The sequence below is a fragment of the Haliotis cracherodii genome, unplaced genomic scaffold (assembly GCF_022045235.1).
Source record: "Haliotis cracherodii isolate W230 unplaced genomic scaffold, xgHalCrac1.p SCAF_33, whole genome shotgun sequence".
Classification (NCBI taxonomy): domain Eukaryota; kingdom Metazoa; phylum Mollusca; class Gastropoda; order Lepetellida; family Haliotidae; genus Haliotis; species Haliotis cracherodii.
In genome coordinates this window covers 2,081,619-2,100,969 of record NW_027266290.1, presented here as the reverse complement: position 1 = coordinate 2,100,969, position 19,351 = coordinate 2,081,619, and the positions used below count along the sequence as shown (strand labels likewise).

Below are 19,351 nucleotides of genomic sequence, written 5' to 3'. Positions count from 1 at the left end.
GCACAAGACTCGAGGCAATAATTATTAGTTTTAATCATAATTTCTAGATTGTGTAAATAATAAAAATGTTGTCCCTATAAGAGACTGGAGTCCTTTGACTGTCCACATATCTAGACTTGCCTATTACATTGTATTAGGAGGATTGAATTACTACACATTGAGGGGAAGATGCTTGTTGTAAAAGGCGACTAACGGGATTGGGTGGTCAGGCTTGCAGACTTGGTTGAAGCATGTCATCGTATCCCAATTGCGTGGATCAATGCTCATGATGTCAATCACTGGATTGTCTTTACCAGACTCGATTATTTTTCAGACCGCTGTCATATGGCTGGAATATTGAGGAGGCTTTAAACAAAAAGCAAACAATAGCATACATAGCACACGTTTATTTAGAGATCAGATTTCATTATAGGGCCTCTTTTGCTCCTGGGAGCATGGTGAGACTTCAGGGTTAGAATAGTCCTCGGGGAGTAGATGCTTGTCTAACGGCCAGTCTTGGTGTCATCGTGTGTTGGTCATTGCTCACAATATCCATCTAATGATTGGTTTGTCTGGAATGTTGCTGAGTCTGGCGTTAAACAACAAACTAACAGTCCGACCCCTTCGATTATTTCTATTAATCAGAACACAGCGAGTGGTCACTGACAAATACAGATAATGGTCTGGGTGAAAGTGAAGGAGTATGTGTGTGTCAACCTGACCCTGAACACCAGCAGGACGATACAACAGTAGTCTTTGCTACACTACAATGATGGATGGTTGTGTGTTACATGTGAGTGGTCTGTATATCATGGCCTCCCACACTGATGGTCCTCGACCTAAACGACCCCCTCCGTGGTCTAGTGGTAGAGCGTCCGCCCAGAGAGCGGAAGGTCTGGGGTTCGATCCCCAGCCGCGTCATTCCAAAAGACTTTAAAAGATGGTACTTGTTGTTACCCTGTCTGGTGCTCGGCACTAAGGGGCCAAAACTAGGACTGGTCGGCTCGGAGTCAGTATACTGTGTCTGAGTGGGGTATTCATGTTAAACTGCGGCATGGTATCTCAGTGTGCTAGCACTATAAATCGGCATCAGTCCGGACTAGTACAAGCAGCCACACACACACATGTATACACGTGCCTGCACGTCACTATATAAGTGTAATAATCTTGGACGCGACGTTAAACCCCATTTCACCTCACCTCACCTCGACCTACACACTTCATCACCATCAGACAAGGTCAGGAGTGCCACCGTGAAGCCCGGTGATGTACACACTTGTTAACTGTGAGAGGCAGCACCACACTGACCCCTGGCCTACAAACTCGGACCAGCCCACTGACTGCCCCCCCGCATTGTTTCATGGAGGATGGTCAACAAGGTTCATAGTCAGAAGGCTAACATTACACAAATACTTAGTCTATGAAAACATTTCTTTAAAATTGTTATAATTGTTATAGGCTGCTAGAGCTGAAGAGGGGATGAGTATAGGCTGCTAGAGCTGAAGAGGGGATGAGTATAGGCTGCTAGAGCTGAAGTGGAGATGAGTATAGGCTGCTAGAGCTGAAGAGGGGATGAGTATAGGCTGCTAGAGCTGAAGAGGGGATGAGTATAGGCTGCTAGAGCTGAAGAAGGGATGAGTATAGGCTGCTAGAGCTGAAGTGGAGATGAGTATAGGCTGCTAGAGCTGAGAGGTGGATGAGTATAGGCTGCTAGAGCTGAAGAGGGGATGAGTATAGGCTGCTAGAGCTGAAGAGGGGATGAGTATAGGCTGCTAGAACTGAGAAGGGATGAGTATAGGCTGCTAGAGCTGAGAAGGGGATGAGTATAGGCTGCTAGAGCTGAGAGGTGGATGAGCATAGGCTGCTAGAGCTGGGAAGGGATGAGTATAGGCTGCTAGAGCTGAGACGTGGATGAGTACAGGCTGCTAGAGCTGAGAAGGGGATGAGTATAGGCTGCTAGGGCTGAAGTGGAGATGAGTATAGGCTGCTAGAGCTGAGAAGGGGATGAGTATAGGCTGCTAGAACTGAGAGGTGGATGAGTATAGGCTGCTAGAGCTGAGAAGGGGATGAGTATAGGCTGCTAGAACTGAGAAGGGGATGAGTATAGGCTGCTAGAGCTGAAGAGGGGATGAGTACAGGCTGCTAGAGCTGAAGAAGGGATGAGTACAGGCTGCTAGAGCTGAAGAGGGGATGAGTACAGGCTGCTAGAGCTGAAGAGGGGATGAGTATAGGCTGCTAGAGCTGAGAGGTGGATGAGTATAGGCTGCTAGGGCTGAAGTGGGGATGAGTACAGGCTGCTAGAGCTGAGAAGGGGATGAGTATAGGCTGCTAGAGCTGAGAGGTGGATGAGTATAGGCTACTGGAGCTGAAGAAGGGATGAGTATAGGCTGCTAGAGCTGAGAAGGGGATGAGTATAGGCTGCTAGAACTGAGAGGTGGATGAGTACAGGCTGCTAGAGCTGAAGAAGGGATGAGTATAGGCTGCTAGAGCTGAGAGGTGGATGAGTATAGGCTACTGGAGCTGAAGAAGGGATGAGTATAGGCTGCTAGAGCTGAGAAGGGGATGAGTATAGGCTGCTAGAGCTGAGAGGTGGATGAGTATAGGCTGCTAGAGCTGAAGAAGGGATGAGTATAGGCTGCTAGAACTGAGAGATGGATGAGTATAGGCTGCTAGAGCTGAGAAGGGGATGAGTATAGGCTGCTAGAGCTGAGAGATGGATGAGTATAGGCTGCTACAGCTGAAGTGGAGATGAGTATAGGCTGCTAGAGCTGAGAAGGGGATGAGTATAGGCTGCTAGAGCTGAGAGGTGGATGAGTATAGGCTGCTAGAGCTGAGAGATGGATGAGTATAGGCTGCTAGAGCTGAAGTGGAGATGAGTATAGGCTGCTAGAGCTGAGAGATGGATGAGTATAGGCTGCTAGAGCTGAGAGGTGGATGAGTATAGGCTGCTAGAGCTGAAGTGGAGATGAGTATAGGCTGCTAGAGCTGAGAAGGGGATGAGTATAGGCTGCTAGAGCTGAGAAGGGGATGAGTATAGGCTGCTAGAGCTGAGAAGGGGATGAGCATAGGCTGCTACAGCTGAAGTGGAGATGAGTATAGGCTGCTAGAGCTGAGAAGGGGATGAGTATAGGCTGCTAGAGCTGAGAGGTGGATGAGTATAGGCTACTGGAGCTGAGAAGGGATGAGTATAGGCTGCTAGAGCTGAGAAGGGGATGAGTATAGGCTGCTAGAACTGAGAGGTGGATGAGTATAGGCTACTGGAGCTGAAGAAGGGATGAGTATAGGCTGCTAGAGCTGAGAAGGGGATGAGTATAGGCTGCTAGAACTGAGAGGTGGATGAGTACAGGCTGCTAGAGCTGAAGAAGGGATGAGTATAGGCTGCTAGAGCTGAGAGGTGGATGAGTATAGGCTGCTAGAGCTGAAGAAGGGATGAGTATAGGCTGCTAGAACTGAGAGATGGATGAGTATAGGCTGCTAGAGCTGAGAAGGGGATGAGTATAGGCTGCTAGAGCTGAGAGATGGATGAGTATAGGCTGCTACAGCTGAAGTGGAGATGAGTATAGGCTGCTAGAGCTGAGAAGGGGATGAGTATAGGCTGCTAGAGCTGAGAGGTGGATGAGTATAGGCTGCTAGAGCTGAGAGATGGATGAGTATAGGCTGCTAGAGCTGAAGTGGAGATGAGTATAGGCTGCTAGAGCTGAGAGATGGATGAGTATAGGCTGCTAGAGCTGAGAGGTGGATGAGTATAGGCTGCTAGAGCTGAAGTGGAGATGAGTATAGGCTGCTAGAGCTGAGAAGGGGATGAGTATAGGCTGCTAGAGCTGAGAAGGGGATGAGTATAGGCTGCTAGAGCTGAGAAGGGGATGAGTATAGGCTGCTAGAGCTGAGAAGGGGATGAGCATAGGCTGCTACAGCTGAAGTGGAGATGAGTATAGGCTGCTAGAGCTGAGAAGGGGATGAGTATAGGCTGCTAGAGCTGAGAGGTGGATGAGTATAGGCTGCTAGAGCTGAGAAGGGGATGAGCATAGGCTGCTACAGCTGAAGTGGAGATGAGTATAGGCTGCTAGAGCTGAGAAGGGGATGAGTATAGGCTGCTAGAGCTGAGAGATGGATGAGTATAGGCTGCTAGAGCTGAGAGGTGGATGAGTATAGGCTGCTAGAGCTGAGAGGTGGATGAGTATAGGCTGCTGGAACTGAGGAGGGGATGAGTTCAGGTTGCTAGATCTGAGAGAGGGTGAATTATAGGCTGCTAGTGCTATGAAGAGAACGAGAATGGAATGGGCTTGAATGTTTTATTAAGTATATGCTCTGAGACGAGATGGCCGTCTTAATGTAAAGCGTGTTAACATTTTGGGCTTGCTGCATGGTAAAGTGGCAGCTCACCAGCTCGTACAGAACAGCTACTTTATGGCTGCTTCTATGAACATGATTTAGATTTAAAGGATAGATCAAAGAAAGTATTAATATGACTTTAGTATCTTAATTGTAAAAGGATCCTTTGAACAAGCGTTTCCTTCTCACTCACGGAACTCATAAGATTGTGCACGCACTGACACAGTAGCTAGACAGTTTGTCTGAACCAGTTGCCTGACTGGGTTTTGTCAGGTGATGTGATTATTGTGGATTTGGTTTTTTGTGTGAATTGTTTTGAAGATTTCCTCATTTTAAAGGTGAAAAAGCCCCAACAATATTGAATGAGTACCAGGAAATATTTGTATTTTTGTTTATGCTCATATAAAGAGTGTCATGAAAGGCCAATTTTGTTGTTGAACTTGGTTAGATACAGCAGAACTTTGCTAGATCTCATGCTTACATATACATTAAATCATTTTCATGAAACCGAAGTTACAGATAAGCAGCGTATTTGCGTAAAATACCCCCCAAAAAATATACAAAACCCTTAAGTGTGATGAATAGATGAGTGAAAAAATATTAGTTACCCAATGAAAAATGTAATAACCCAATTAAAATCGAAACCCTAGAGTAAAAACTCAGTTGCTCAATTGTTATCTGGAGCTCTGTGAAACATACACTAAATTAGAGCCTTTTTCCACCTGCTATATACCTGGACTTGTCAATACTGCATATTAAACACAATGACGTTACAATGTACCCATGAAGATCCGGGTAAGAACATGTTTTCAGCAACCCATGCTTGACGTTGAAGATGTCTCATAATGCTTTTTGTAAGACTAAAGAGGTGACTAAGAGTTTAGGGTGGCCAGGCATGTTGGCTTAGTTGATGCATGTCATCATATCTCAAAAGAAAGAAAGTGTTCACTGTATTGTAACAAATGTGCTTCATGTTTGCTGGTTCTGGAAGGAAAATATAGACATCTATTTCCAGCTGGTTGACCTTACTCTTTGCAAATGCAGAATATTCATTTTTTACCCTTATCACATTTTAACCTTTGGAAGAGGTCAGTTCCTTGGAATACCTCCTGTTGATTTATTTTTAGATAATTTTGATGTGGTTCATCTGTACTATCACGCATGTCAGAAGTGTCTGCATTCAAGATTTGCACGGATTCGGTTTCAACACTCTCTAACACTTGGCTCTAACATTCTGCGGTATAGGCTGTTTCCGTCATCTGCTGAAAATTTAGTAAAAGTTACAGCGTAGAGGCTTGAAGTAATAAAATATAGTGGAGTTTTTCTGTTTAGACTGTTTCATTTTGACAAATAGTGACCGTCTGCTCGGTTTTTCAAAACGGTCTGTACAACTAACTTCCATTTGAATCACATCACCTACATTTTTAAGGTAGACATGGTTTTATGGATAACAACTTCTTTAATACTGTAAAAAGCGAAGTTTCGGTATAGATCCTTATACCGTTGTCAAGCAAGACTGAGTCTATCTTGTCATCCGTCAGCTTCTAAGTTATGCCTATCAAACAATTTATCTACGTTGTATTCATGATATTCCATCAAAATAAGGAAAGACATGTTAACATTCAAATATATTACGTGCAGTCATGAACATCTCATCAAACGTCTGTATTATAGATACTGTCAATGAACTCCACAAATAATGCTGGTTGATTTTCCAACAGGAAGTCATTTAGCAATAGAGGAACAAACTTCTGCAAATAGGGGGAAATCTGTCATTTCACAGATTAATTCATTCAAGACATAAAATAAAAAATAATCTAAATACTTTTATTGAAAAGGACCATGCCCACAAGGCACTGTACATAAAATTCGAGCATCCCATGTCCTATTTGATGTGTGCTGTGGGCATGGCAGCACTAGTAATTTTAAGCCCTGACATTGATGAGATTCAGAGTTAAATGGAGACTGGTGGAAATCGAGATGTGCTAATTGTTTTCTCCCAAACTCCAGCTTTGTTACAGAAACCACACGTTCCGAACGAAACATTTACAGATCTGTAACACGAACGTAACCGATGAAAGCAAGTCGTATCCACTAGTTGATTGAGTCGATATCTGACCTTTATAAGACCTTTATGACTTATGTGCTAATCGAGATGTGCTAATTGTTTTCCCCAAAACTCCAGTGATGTTACAGAAACCACACGTTCCGAATGAAACATTTACAGATCTGTAACACGAACGTAACCGATGAAAGCAAGACGTATCCACTAGTTGATTGAGTCGATATCTGACCTTTATAAGACCTTTATGACTTATGTGCTAATCGAGATGTGCTAATTGTTTTCCCCCAAACTCCAGCGATGTTACAGAAAGCACACGTTCCTGACGAAACATTTACAGATCTGTAACACAAATGTAACCGATGAAAGCAAGTCGTATCCACTGGTTGATTGAGTCGATATCTGACCTTTATAAGACCTTTATGACTGTTGGTTGTCCAAACATACTTATCATATACACGGTCCTCATGTGGAGTATGGGAGAGGAGACTTGTACCATGACAAGTAGTGCTCCACGTTGCTGGGCACACATCTCACACCTACTGCTATTTAACCAGGTGCCCTCGCAACAACAGGCACACATGCCAATGTATACTTCTGACTTGTGACGTGTGAAAAAAGAATAGTGGTCACACTTAATTTTGAAAAAGTTATCTCATTTGAACTATTGCAATAGGGAGTCTAATGTTTTACCTGTTGAAAAAGATATCTCATTTGGACTAATTTCAATAGGTAGTCTTATGTGTTATCTCGTTTGGACTATTGCAATAGGTGGTCTTACGTGTTATCTCATTTGGACTATTGCAATAGGTAGTCTTACGTTTTATCTCATTTGGACTATTTCAATAGGTAGTCTTATGTGTTATCTCATTTGGACTATTGCAATAGGTAGTCTTACGTGTTATCTCATTTGGACTATTGCAATAGGTAGTCTTACGTTTTATCTCATTTGGACTATTTCAATAGGTAGTCTTGCGTGTTATCTCATTTGGACTATTGCAATAGGTAGTCTAATGTTTAACTGTTGAAAAAGATATCTCATTTGGACTATTTTAATAGATTAATTTTGTGTATAGTTAGAGCTGTTAATTATCAGTGTTCTATAATCTATGAAACTATTATTAGTTATTAATATCTTTTCATAGGGCTGTGGGGTAGTTTCGTGGTTGATGTGCCCACTAGGCTATGCTTTTAAAAGACCCAGGTTCACTCACTCACTCACTCCTTCCTTGTCGTAAAAGGCGACTAACGGGATCGGGTGGTCAGACTCGCTGACTTGGTTGATGCATGTCATCGATCCCAATTGCGTGGTTTGATGCTCATGATATTAATTACTGGATTGTCTGGTCCAGACTGGATTATTTACAGACCGCCATCATATAGCTGGAATATTGCTGAGTGCGGCATTAAACAACAAACCAACCAACCAACCACTCACTCCTTCACTCACTTCTTCACTCACTCACACACTCACTCACTCACTCACTAAAAGTGTCTTTAAAGCCATCTCACCAGTAGTTATACCTTTCAACACTTTGTTATTAAAGAATGTCATGTATCAATATTTAGTAAATAAACTCACAAACTCACTCACACACTCACTCACTCCATCGATAGTTCAATAACACCCCTAAACAGTTCTATACAGTGTTGGTAGTGGCAGTTAGCAGCCTCATGTATCAATATTTAATAGATAAACTCACAAACTCACTCACGCACTCACTCACTCCATCGATAGTTCAATAACACCCCTAAACAGTTCTATACAGTGTTGGTAATGGCAGTTAGCAGCCTGCAGCTCTTGCCAGGCTGGTAAAGGTGTGACAAAGATGTTTGTTCGTGTGCTCTACTGTTAATGTCAGTCATGTCGAAACCTTTACTCATTTCAGCCAAGACATTTACAAGGTCAGCGAGAAATGTTGAAAAGGATCGTTAAAACCTGCTTCAGAAAAATGTTCCTGTTCAAGCAGTCAGACTATGTTACAGAGGTGTAGCTTCTGACAGATTGTGATACAACGTTCATAAAAAATTATTTTTTCTTGAGCTCCTTACCATAACCCTGTTAGAAAAATTAAGATTTAGGTTTATTGGGCCCTTAAAATACTACCCAATATAACGGTGCCCCCCTGGGCCCCTTCTTATCATGCTTATTAGCCCATACAATGTGAAATATGATTTAATCCACATTTATTATGCTTCTTTAAGTGGCATTTAGAATTGGTGTGATGAACAAGGACAATGTCTATGGATGAAACATTGTCCGAAATAACAGCTTGCCTGCCTGCCCGTGGCTGGCAACTTTTCTGTCGGGCTGCATGAAATGTTCCTTCACCTACCCGACTATCTGACAGATAATTTTAAGACTACGTATGTATTCAGGTTTATTATTATTCCTTGTAGATTCTCTAGTAATTGTTTGCATTATTTCAAATGAATCAAGATGTAGTTTGTCTCTAGTTTTTGCGATATTTCAATACAGAGAGTGTCTGAATGAGGGCAGGTAACTCTGAAGATGGAAAGGCAACTCTTGTGGGTCACCTGCGCTGTCGTGTTGGGTATAAAATTATTTCGAACACTGGGCTAAAGAAGTTACAACAATTGAGTTGAAAGTTGATTCTCACACCAAGCAAGTGATAAATGTGTTAGAATCTACACCGAAATGTCCCATCAATTATAGTAACACTATCAAATTTGTTTATCCATAAGAACGCGTCCTTGTTTGTTTTACTTGTTTATTACAAGAACAAGGGATTTTACTTATTTAGAAAACCTGAAGCTATCATAAGGAGTTCAGACAGAACTAAACATTTCCATACAGTAACCAATGTTGGATATATAGAGGTTATCACGCGAGTGTGTTTGGGGATGGTAAATATCCTGCATTAGGAATAAACATTGTATTTAGCCAGCCTTGGCGAGCTTAATACATAGGGTTTATTCCTAATACAGGATATTTACCATCCCCAAACACACAAGCGTGATAACCTCTTTATCATATAATGTCATGCTTTAATTCTGTGCTTTAAAATCGCTATCCCTCTCTCACAAACATTACCAAAACATTGCGAGTTTTCCTGGAATGCGTGCATTAATATTTATTACGTCACAGTTAGACACTGATTTTCAGTATATTAGACTGTTCTTTTGATAATGATAGCAATTATCCCTGTTGTTTATCCAGATTCCCGATGGTTAATTTTGACTCGATCGCCAAATGACGAGGACGACGCCATGTTTGTTTATAAACAGTGAAAGTAGTCCTACTTGACCTTTGATATTTGCATCTCTATCCGCATATGACCCCAACGGATATCGTTTTTATCCATTGGCTTTATCCTGCCGAGAAATCTGCCCATTATATGAATATATATATACCTGGTATGAGACATTGGTGTTGTAATGTTGACCGTGATAAACAATTCATATTCTGTAGATATTTCCCCTCCAAATTTTATTCTTGTCTGGACAGTGTCCATACAATTGGCATTGCTATTAGGGTTACATGACTTTCACATTTGTAACCTTGAGCTCTCCGAGTTCAAGGACGTCACTGTTACACCCAGTTTAACATCAATCCATAACTTAGAGGCTTAACTTTATAACTGCATGTGGTCCTTTGCACAGCGCACAGATCACTAATCAGGTGAAGTTAAGCAACGTCAGTCTCAAAGAGTGGGTGACCACGTTCAGCAGCTTGACTCCTGAGAGTTTCTAGGGCTTCGGTCCTGCCCCACACTGAAGCACATGTACCACATGTGGTGTCTCCATAGGCAAGTGACTTTGTTCGAAATGTGCTTCTGTTCACCCAGCAGTGAGTGGGTACCCAGTAGGATGAGATGGTAATGTGGCTGTTAACCTTTTAGCGCCTCACAGGCAACTTGGGTTGTATACTCCCCAGGGAGCTGAGAAAGAAAATCCAGTGCTCACTGATCAATTGACTGGGGTAATAATGTAAGCGCCATGAGCATACGAGGTGGTATGGAGTTTGGTGCCATACAAATGGATAAATGGAAATTATTATTATTATTATTATTATTATTATTATTATAATACTCTTATGGTTCTCTTTTTCCATTTTAATTTACTTGATTATACTAATCATAAACAAAAAATATTTTAAAAGCTTAAAACCCCCAAAAAGGCATTCCAGTTGAAAAAAACTATTAAAATGTGATGATAATGTTTTAATGTTTTTATTATTCTTATATAAACAGAAAAGTGTTAATATCATGTTTTATTGTTTTTCTTTGTTCCTAGATAAAACAGGTAAATGTTAAAATCCTGGATTGATGCTTTTATCATCTTTCCTCCTTCCTACATTGTCCTATTCTACTGTAATTACACTCAATTAGATGTTGTGTCTGGACACCGCCCCCCTTGTTGTCTGGCGCTCGGGAACCCAAATCTGACCCCTGCTTTCTGTTTGTACAGGCAGCTTACCAGAGGTGTTCAAACAGCCAGACATGATCAGCTGATTCCACACTCCGCTGTTGGAACTGGGCGTGCAGCGATTACGGTAGTCAGTGCTGTCTCTCGGCATCAGGTCTATCTGATGCGTCAACACATCCCAGGGTCGCCAGGTGCAAGATCGTAGCGACAAACGTAAGAAGATGGAGAATGCATTACATAAGCGGGACAGAGTTGGAGTTCAAGACTTTGTGCTCCTGGAAGATTTCACCAATTCCGACGCCTTCAATGAGAATCTGAAGAAAAGATTCCAAGGAAATCTTATCTACGTAAGTGACATGGCTCTCAAATAGATTGCATGACTCTGTAAAGACCTCTAGGAATGTCAAATATTAGACAAGAAAAAACAAGCCCACTTCGCTGTTAGTTCGATGTGACCTTGTTACGTAATTCAATGTTTTCTCAATAGTAAATCTTTCACCGTCTCATTATAAGAAGATACAATAATAGAATGTTATGCATTTTCAAGATATCTGGACTTTAGTGAGTAAGGTTTAAGTAATTATGTAATAATTCAGTTTCTACTGTTTTTTACACAAATCCAGACCCTTATGATCGCTGTGTTAACTTTGAGCTTAAGATAAACATGTGTGACTGAATGTCAAATTAATTCTTTGTCTTTTACATATTAATAACCATTATAGTTGTTACCAGTCTTTCAGAATATTAGCAATTAACCAGATTTGAACATCTAGCCAAACATCAGGCCAAAATCACAAGGTTTTTATTGCTAATATTTTATGAAAACCTTGCATTATTGATCATGGTGAAGATGTTTGACAATGTTACCTGGCCATGTGTAGACGAGGACAGATTATGCGTGGTGGGTCCGAACTCGGAGAGAGTGACAGAATCAGAGTGAGAGATGTGATCCATCACAATAGGTCACACTTCTTTTTTATGTTTACGCAGCTCCTGTGAAGATAAGGGATTGAATAGGTCCCATGCTTGTCATAACGCGACAGTGTGTGATCTGTCTGATTGGATGTTGTTGTACCCGACAGCGTAGATTGTTGTTCATGCTGCCGTGTGACGGCTTGTCTGTTTCACCCAGACTCTATTGTTGAAAGACTGACATGACCGTGTGGGGATTCTGGGTTTAAAGTAGTCCCAAGCTTTCTATGTTTGTCTTGTTTGGGTGGTGATGAGGCTGGGTGACCGTTCACGGCATGCACCATTGCTAATAATATCGCTTTCTGGTTTGTCTGGTCCAGACTCAGTTTTTGGTAGGGTGTCATTATGTTTCTGAAATATTGCCGTTTGTGGCGTTAAGCAACAACCAAAGGAAAGAAGCAGGCTGTTATAGATGGGATAAAACTAACTAACTAACTAACTAACTAACTAACTAACTAACTAACTAACTAACTAACTCACTCTCTCACACTCACTCACTCACTCACTCACTCTCTCTCTCTCTCTCTCTCTCTCACTCTCTCACTCTCTCACTCTCTCTCTCTCTCACTCTCACTCCAAGTGCAATCTTGAATGCAATGTTCAACCCAACCTCACCTCACATCTGATAAGGAAAGCAATTTGGTAAATGATAAGGCTGGGTTTTTTTGTTTTATTTTTTAAATTTTGATGCAAAAGCTTATATCGATAGGTCAAAAAATTAAAATTACAAAAGTTGATTAGTTAATCCTGGAATCATTATCAGATATTAACAAGAGAAACTACTGTCATGAAAGAATTTAGTTGTTGGCAACAGGTACCATTAATCTTGATAACACAGGTAACCATGACAACAGATGCAGATTACCACCTGTCTGACCTTCACCTTGTTATGTAAGTTAATCTTTCGCACCTGTACCCGTGCATGGTCGTCCCACGTTAGAACCAGAAGATAATGACGGAGAAACACGTCCATTCTCCCCTCACAGAGATACAAGATTATTCAGTGATTAATGACACCCTGATAAGCGAGCTTTGAGCTATTCTAGATATTTGGGTTAAGTTTACATCATGTGTTCTGAGAGTGTTCCTTGGCAGTGGTTAATGTGTTTACAGATGATTTAGCATCACCCCGATGGAGGCTCGCTGTCAAGATACATGTCGCGGAGAGTAGGCTGCTATATCTAACCAAATTAATCAGGTTTATCTCTTTGGAATGACATTTGTTACAGGAAATAAATTATCAAATCACTCATTTTTTATTAATTAGTTTTTTGAAACTGTAGCGTCTGTGTGGAATAAAAAAACCTATTAGAATTGCCATTATCAGATAATGTGTAAATTATAATTTTTTCACTACCTTATTCTCAAACACACCTTACCATCATTATTTTGTCCAGATGTACCTACAAATGAGGAGTGAGTGAGTGAGTGAGTTGGGTTTAACACCGCTTTTAACAGTATTCCAGTTATATCACTGGGTGTCAGCTTAATGTGGGAGGGAAGCCCGAAGTGATGCAGGTCTCAGACGTTTACCACTTGGGTGAAACCCACGAGCATGGGTATGGTGCTGACAAACCTAGAAACATGATCGAGGCGAACCGGGATTCGAACCCATAATTCATAGGTTTCTGGCGTGCCCAAGGGACGCAACTCTGCACAGCGAATCGCGGCGTCTTCGACTGGGCCACCCGTGCCCCCTACAAATGAGGAGACTTGTGGTCCCTTCTTTCCTACTTGATGAAATGCTATCTGTATAAGTGGCCGTACCAAACTTCCCTTAGCTCACATCAGTCGACACTTATTACACACAGATGTTTATAATAAAGTAACATATAACATATAAAATACCTCCAGCCTCAGTTACGTTTCAAACAAAAAAATCATTGTGAAACCACCATTTAAAAAAAAATAATTTAAATTAAATTTTTTATTAAAAAAATGGTGGTTTGTGAAAAATGAATTGGAACAACATGAACAAGGGGGTGATTTCTTTTTTCAATAAAGAGTTACTTGCCTTGTCATATTTATCTGCTTTGAATGTTTGTGTGACTGAAATTAACCAACGATAAAACGTTGTTTTGATTCTTAGAGGGTCCATTAACATAGTAACAATTGGGGCTGGACGATGTACCAACAGTGCGATCCGATACGTATCATTGCTCCAGATCCGATACGTATCACGGTACTTGCATGTGCTCTTATCTGTGGTGTGTAAGCCATCTGTGTGATCCGATACGTATCATGATACCTTGCTCCAGATCCGATACGTATCATGGTACATGCATGTGCTCTTATCTGTGGTGTGTAAGCCATCTGTGCAATCCGATACCTATCACGATACCTTGCTCCAGATCCGATACGTATCACGGTACATGCATGTGCTCTTATCTGTGGTGTGTAAGCCATCTGTGTGATCCGATACGTATCACGGTACTTGCATGTGCTCTTATCTGTGGTGTGTAAGCCATCTGTGCAATCCGATACCTATCACGATACCTTGCTCCAGATCCGATACGTAGCACAGTACATGCATGTGCTCTTATCTGTGGTGTGTAAGCCATCTTACATAGATAAGATGGCAAAATACCTGACACACTAACGATTTACAGTTGGCAGTGTCAAATATGGTGCCATGGATGAAAATATTAACGTTTTCACTACTAGTTTTTGCTAGTAATTAATGTTTGGTGTAACGTTTATTGAAGAATACATTTAAGTTAAGATTCATTATTTTTAACTGAGTATATGCGAATGTGCTCGATACTTGTATAGGGAAGTAAAACATCGCGATCCTCCAATGTGTTGGTGTATTGTCTTGCTACTAGTAACCATCAGGATGATATTAAAAACTTTCCTGAACCAGATATGCTGGGCAAATATTGCTTTAAATAATAGTCAAACAATATTTGTCAGCTTTGTCTGATAACAACAGATAAAGTGCATGCCGGCATCAGGTATGTACCCGGTAGGGGATTATGACAGTTTTTTGCCTGGTTTTATTGCAGACATATATCGGGCCAGTGCTGGTATCTGTCAACCCATATCACCAACTGGACATCTACAACGATGACTTTATCCACACCTACCGCAACGTCAACTTCTACGAACTCCCACCACACATGTAAGTAACTCCCTGTCAGGATAATTCCTATGAGTATCCTACCTCATAGCCATTACATCATAGCCACAAGTCCTGCGTTTGGCTGTCATCACACTATAAAATCACCAACACTGTTCCTGGAATAGTAAGGGTGATTTACAGGGTGCTTCTAGTACAGACAATGACAGAAAGATTCTTGATAGATTCTTGGTAAGTGCTGACTGTGTAAGGAAAATACACAGCAAAAGAACAACAAAAGCACTGTCGTGAGCCTTAACATGCAATTACAGGAATTACATAGGTACTGTATTCGACGTAATAAGCGCCCAGGGCGCTCTCAAAATTAGAAATAGGGGGCTCTTATCAGTAGAGGACGTAACGTGTACGCGAGACGGTCTGTCAGTGGACCATGGATTTCTGCATGTTGCACAAAAATGTCTCTACAAGCGTTATTTGTGAAAATAATAAAACAAAATTAAGTACAGTTATTGATTATCCTACTAGTTATTGAATGACATGAAAAAAATGTCATAAGAAAAATAATAAACGGTCAAATTGGGAGAAAAATGTGTAAAAATCGAGCAAAATGTTCTGTTTTTGACAGCGATTATTAGAATATTATTTTGGTGAAAAACAACAGAGTTGAAAGATAAATTTCGTGGTTTATGCTGACAGCCTGAAATGTTTATGTGCAACAAATATATTTTTCCAGAATTAAATTGCCCATAATTAAGGGTGCATATAACACACGAGTGTGTATTATATGCAAATAAATAAGTCTTGTGTACATTGATCAGTTGGAAGGGGTGCTAATTGGGATTGTTCACTAGCCAATATATTAGGAAATATCGCCTTATTGGAGCGGGGCGTTTATTACGTCGAATACGGTAATGCTTTAATATTAATCCCTGACTACCTGCATACATCTTTGATGTCTTCCCATATCAAGCTGACACACCATGATAGAATTGAAATACTGTTCTAATCAGCCTTGCCCCGTGAAGATTTGGGTTAGAATTTGTCTTCAGCAACACATGTTGTAATAGGGGACTAACAGGATTTGGTGGTCAGGCTCATTGACTTATTTGATGCATGTCATTGTATCCCAGTTTCCAGTTGAGTAGATCGATACTCATGGTCTTAATTGTTAGATTGTCTAGGCCAGACTTGATTATTTACACACTGCAATAATATAGCTAGATTATTGTGTCGTTAAACAGCAAACAAACTAAGAAACCAAAAATCAAATCAGCATTAAACCCAACTCATTTTGCCCCTAATATTGCCACTATATTGATGTATGTATATTGATGTATGTGACCTGTGAAGATCCGGGATAGAATAGGTCTACATCAAACCATGCTTGCCGTAAAAAGCGACAATGCTTGTCATAAGAGGCGACTTAATGGGATCGGGTGGTCAGGTTCGCTGACTTGGTAAAAGCATGTCATCGATCCCAATTTGGTGGATCGATGCTCATGATATCAAACACTGGATTGTCTGGTCCAGACTCGATTATTTACAGACAGCCGCCATAAAGATGGAATAAAGCTGAGTGCGGCATTAAACAACAAACAAACAAACAAAATAATGCTGTATGTGATCGTCTGTGTTTCAGCTACGCCATCGCCGACGCGGCGTACCGGTCCATGCGGGGAGAGTCGGTGGACCAGTGTGTCCTCATCTCAGGGGAGTCGGGCGCTGGCAAGACGGAGGCGTCCAAGAAGATCTTACAGTACATCGCCGCCAGTAGCACACATTCCAACGAGGTGGAGAGAGTCAAAGACAGACTCCTTCAGTCCAATCCCATCCTAGAGGTAAAGTGTTGCTTGTCTGGAGGCAGTATGTGGTACAATGTAAGTTGTGGCAGGATCACTCCGGGTACATGGGGTTTTATGCGTCCTGCGTTAGGTTTTAGCTGGAGGCTCGTAGTATAAAACCTAACACGGGATGCATAATACCCCATGCACCCATGTGATCCTGCTACAACAAATTTACCTTACCGACATGTTTTAATATGACATTGTTAAATAATTCAAACAATTTCAAAATTGAAAGAAAACAGCTCTTCAATTGAGCTATGTCACGTGGGGGGCGGCCGGGTAGCCTAGTGGTTAAAGCGGTCGCTTGTCACGCCGAAGACCCGGGTTCAATTCCCAACATGGGTACAATGTGTGAAGCCCATTTCTGGTGTCCCTCGCCGTGATATTGTTGAAATATTGCTAAAAGTGGCGTAAAACCATACTCACTGACTTGGAAAAAGAGTGAGACCTTGCTTTGAAGCGAGGTATGAAGAATTTATTCTGTCTCTCAGAAATCACTGCAGACTGTATTGCTCAAGGCAATGTTTGAGAGATTTATTCCCCTGCTGATGAATTTGTTACCCTCCAAGGTGGGTTATACAGTATTCTATCCAGATCAGATCTCATTTCATTTTGACTTCGTGATATGATAATGGTCCAGCAACACATGCTTCAATAATTCCAATCTGATGTTGACCCGTGAAGATTCCGGGGTAGAATAGGTCTTCAGTAACCCATGCTTGGCGTAAAAGGTGACTGCTTGTCGTAAAAGGCGACTAACGGGATCGGCTGGTCAGGCTTGCTGACTTGGTCGATGCATGTCATCGATCCCAATTGCGTGGATAAATGCTCATGATATTAATCACTGGATTGTCTGGTCCAGACTCGATTGTTTCCAGACCGCCGTCATATAGTTGGAATATTGCTGAGTGCGGCGTTAAACAAAAAACTAACCAACCAAACAACCAATCTGATGTCAAGGGTGGCCAAGAGGTCTAAGGTGCTGCCATTTGCTGTACATGTTTGTACCTTGGCCATGCCATGATGTGTTTAATTCAATGGTTGAGTGGTCTAGAGTGCTGCAATTTGATGTGTAGAGGCCATTCCAGGATCTGCTGTTTGTTGGTTCAAATTCAGTGACTCAGTGGTCTTGGGTGCTGCAATTTGCTGTACAGATTTCTGTGCCTTTCTCGTGCCAGGATCTGCTGTCCATTGGTTCAGATTCACAGATCACCCTGATTATAATGCGTGGTTTGATCAGCACAGTGCTTGTTGGGTTTACCCAGTAGTTACCATCTATGAACTGCATCAAGTTGTGCTTTCCACACAGTTAGCTGACATGCTGTGTTTTGGCTGACATATTGTTCAAAGTGGGGATGTGGTTAAAGCGTTCGCTCGTCACACTGAAGGCCTGGGTTCGATTCCCCACATGGGTACAATGTGTGAAGCCAATTTCTGGTGTCCCCCACTGTGATATTGCTGGAATAATCCTAAAAGCGGAGTAAAACCAATCAATATTTAGTAGATGCTAATAATGCTTTTTTTGTCCCTTAGAGGTTAATTATTGTATATTTTGTTGCAGAATTCACATGTCAGTTGTCCTCACCCACTATGAACATACTAATGAAAGGATATATTTTCTGATATTTCGCTTTTACTCAGAATTATTTTACTGGCTTTGTGTAACAGGTTTAGTTTTGTTATTTCAGGCCTTTGGAAATGCGAAAACAAACAGAAACGACAACTCTAGTCGCTTTGGGAAGTATATGGACATACAGTTTGACTACAAGGTAACAAGATGTGTATTTAATATCTTGTACAAAGTTAGGCCACGCCCACTAACAGACTACTCTTTTCTGATTGGCTTATGAGAGAATGCATTGAGTAATGCATATTTGCACTGAACGATGTCACGGAGTCTGTGAAGTGATTTTTGTTGATATATTTATTTGAATACTGTTAAAAGCGACTTTAAGCCCAACTCTCACTCACTCACTGCTATATGAGAAAAAGTGATGACTAGATTGGCACATTATTAAGTCATCTGATGAATTTCATCAACATAGTTTTAGATTTGGCATCACAATTACATCAGGTAGGAGCAACAAGTCTCATCCCCCACAAAAATAAGGGGAGGTAAGTCTCAGAAAGCCTGCCAAAGTGTGAGATAAAAATGGCTTAAGTTTGAGGGGCAGCTTTCTTCAGTGTGTATTTATGTTACAAGCCAATATTGAAATATTGAATATGAAAATGTGTAATGGTAAATTGTTGAACTTTTTGAACACTTTTACCCAGGGTGCACCTGTCGGGGGTCACATCCTGAACTACCTGCTGGAGAAGTCCCGAGTCATCCATCAGGCGTCGGGAGAGCGCAACTTCCATGTCTTCTACCAGCTCCTCACAGGGGCATCAGAGGACACGCTTCAGCGACTACATCTCACCCGTGACCCACAGAATTACTTCTACCTGTATCAGGTAAATAACGTTCCTCCATCTTTATAGTTAATCCCAAAGGCAGAGCCAGTGGTTTGAGGCACTGAGCAGAGTTACGTCCCTTTGGCTTTCAGGATCAGCTGTTGAGAGTACAGATTTGCCAAAAGTTGTGATTCTTTGCCTGTCTTTGCCATACTGTGGGGTTCCACTGAGGGGTATTCTCGTGAAGATCTGGGTTAGAATTGGTCTTCAGCAACCCATGCTTGTCGTTAGAGGCGAGAA

At 41.5% G+C, this 19,351-nt stretch overlaps 1 protein-coding gene across 4 annotated transcripts in view; it reads left to right on the top strand.

The window, feature by feature from the left end:
- The window catches only part of LOC139477368 (unconventional myosin-Ic-like), a 98,366-nt gene that overhangs the window by 45,840 nt on the left and 33,175 nt on the right, over positions 1-19,351 (top strand). For all 4 annotated transcript variants that reach the window (XM_071259927.1, XM_071259923.1, XM_071259926.1 and 1 more), the window contains exons 2-6: positions 10,805-11,109; positions 14,740-14,855; positions 16,453-16,651; positions 18,346-18,426; positions 18,932-19,111. In XM_071259927.1, the coding sequence (XP_071116028.1) occupies positions 10,984-11,109; positions 14,740-14,855; positions 16,453-16,651; positions 18,346-18,426; positions 18,932-19,111 (702 nt within the window). In that variant the 5' untranslated portion in view covers positions 10,805-10,983. The remainder of the gene's footprint in view (positions 1-10,804; positions 11,110-14,739; positions 14,856-16,452; positions 16,652-18,345; positions 18,427-18,931; positions 19,112-19,351) is intronic.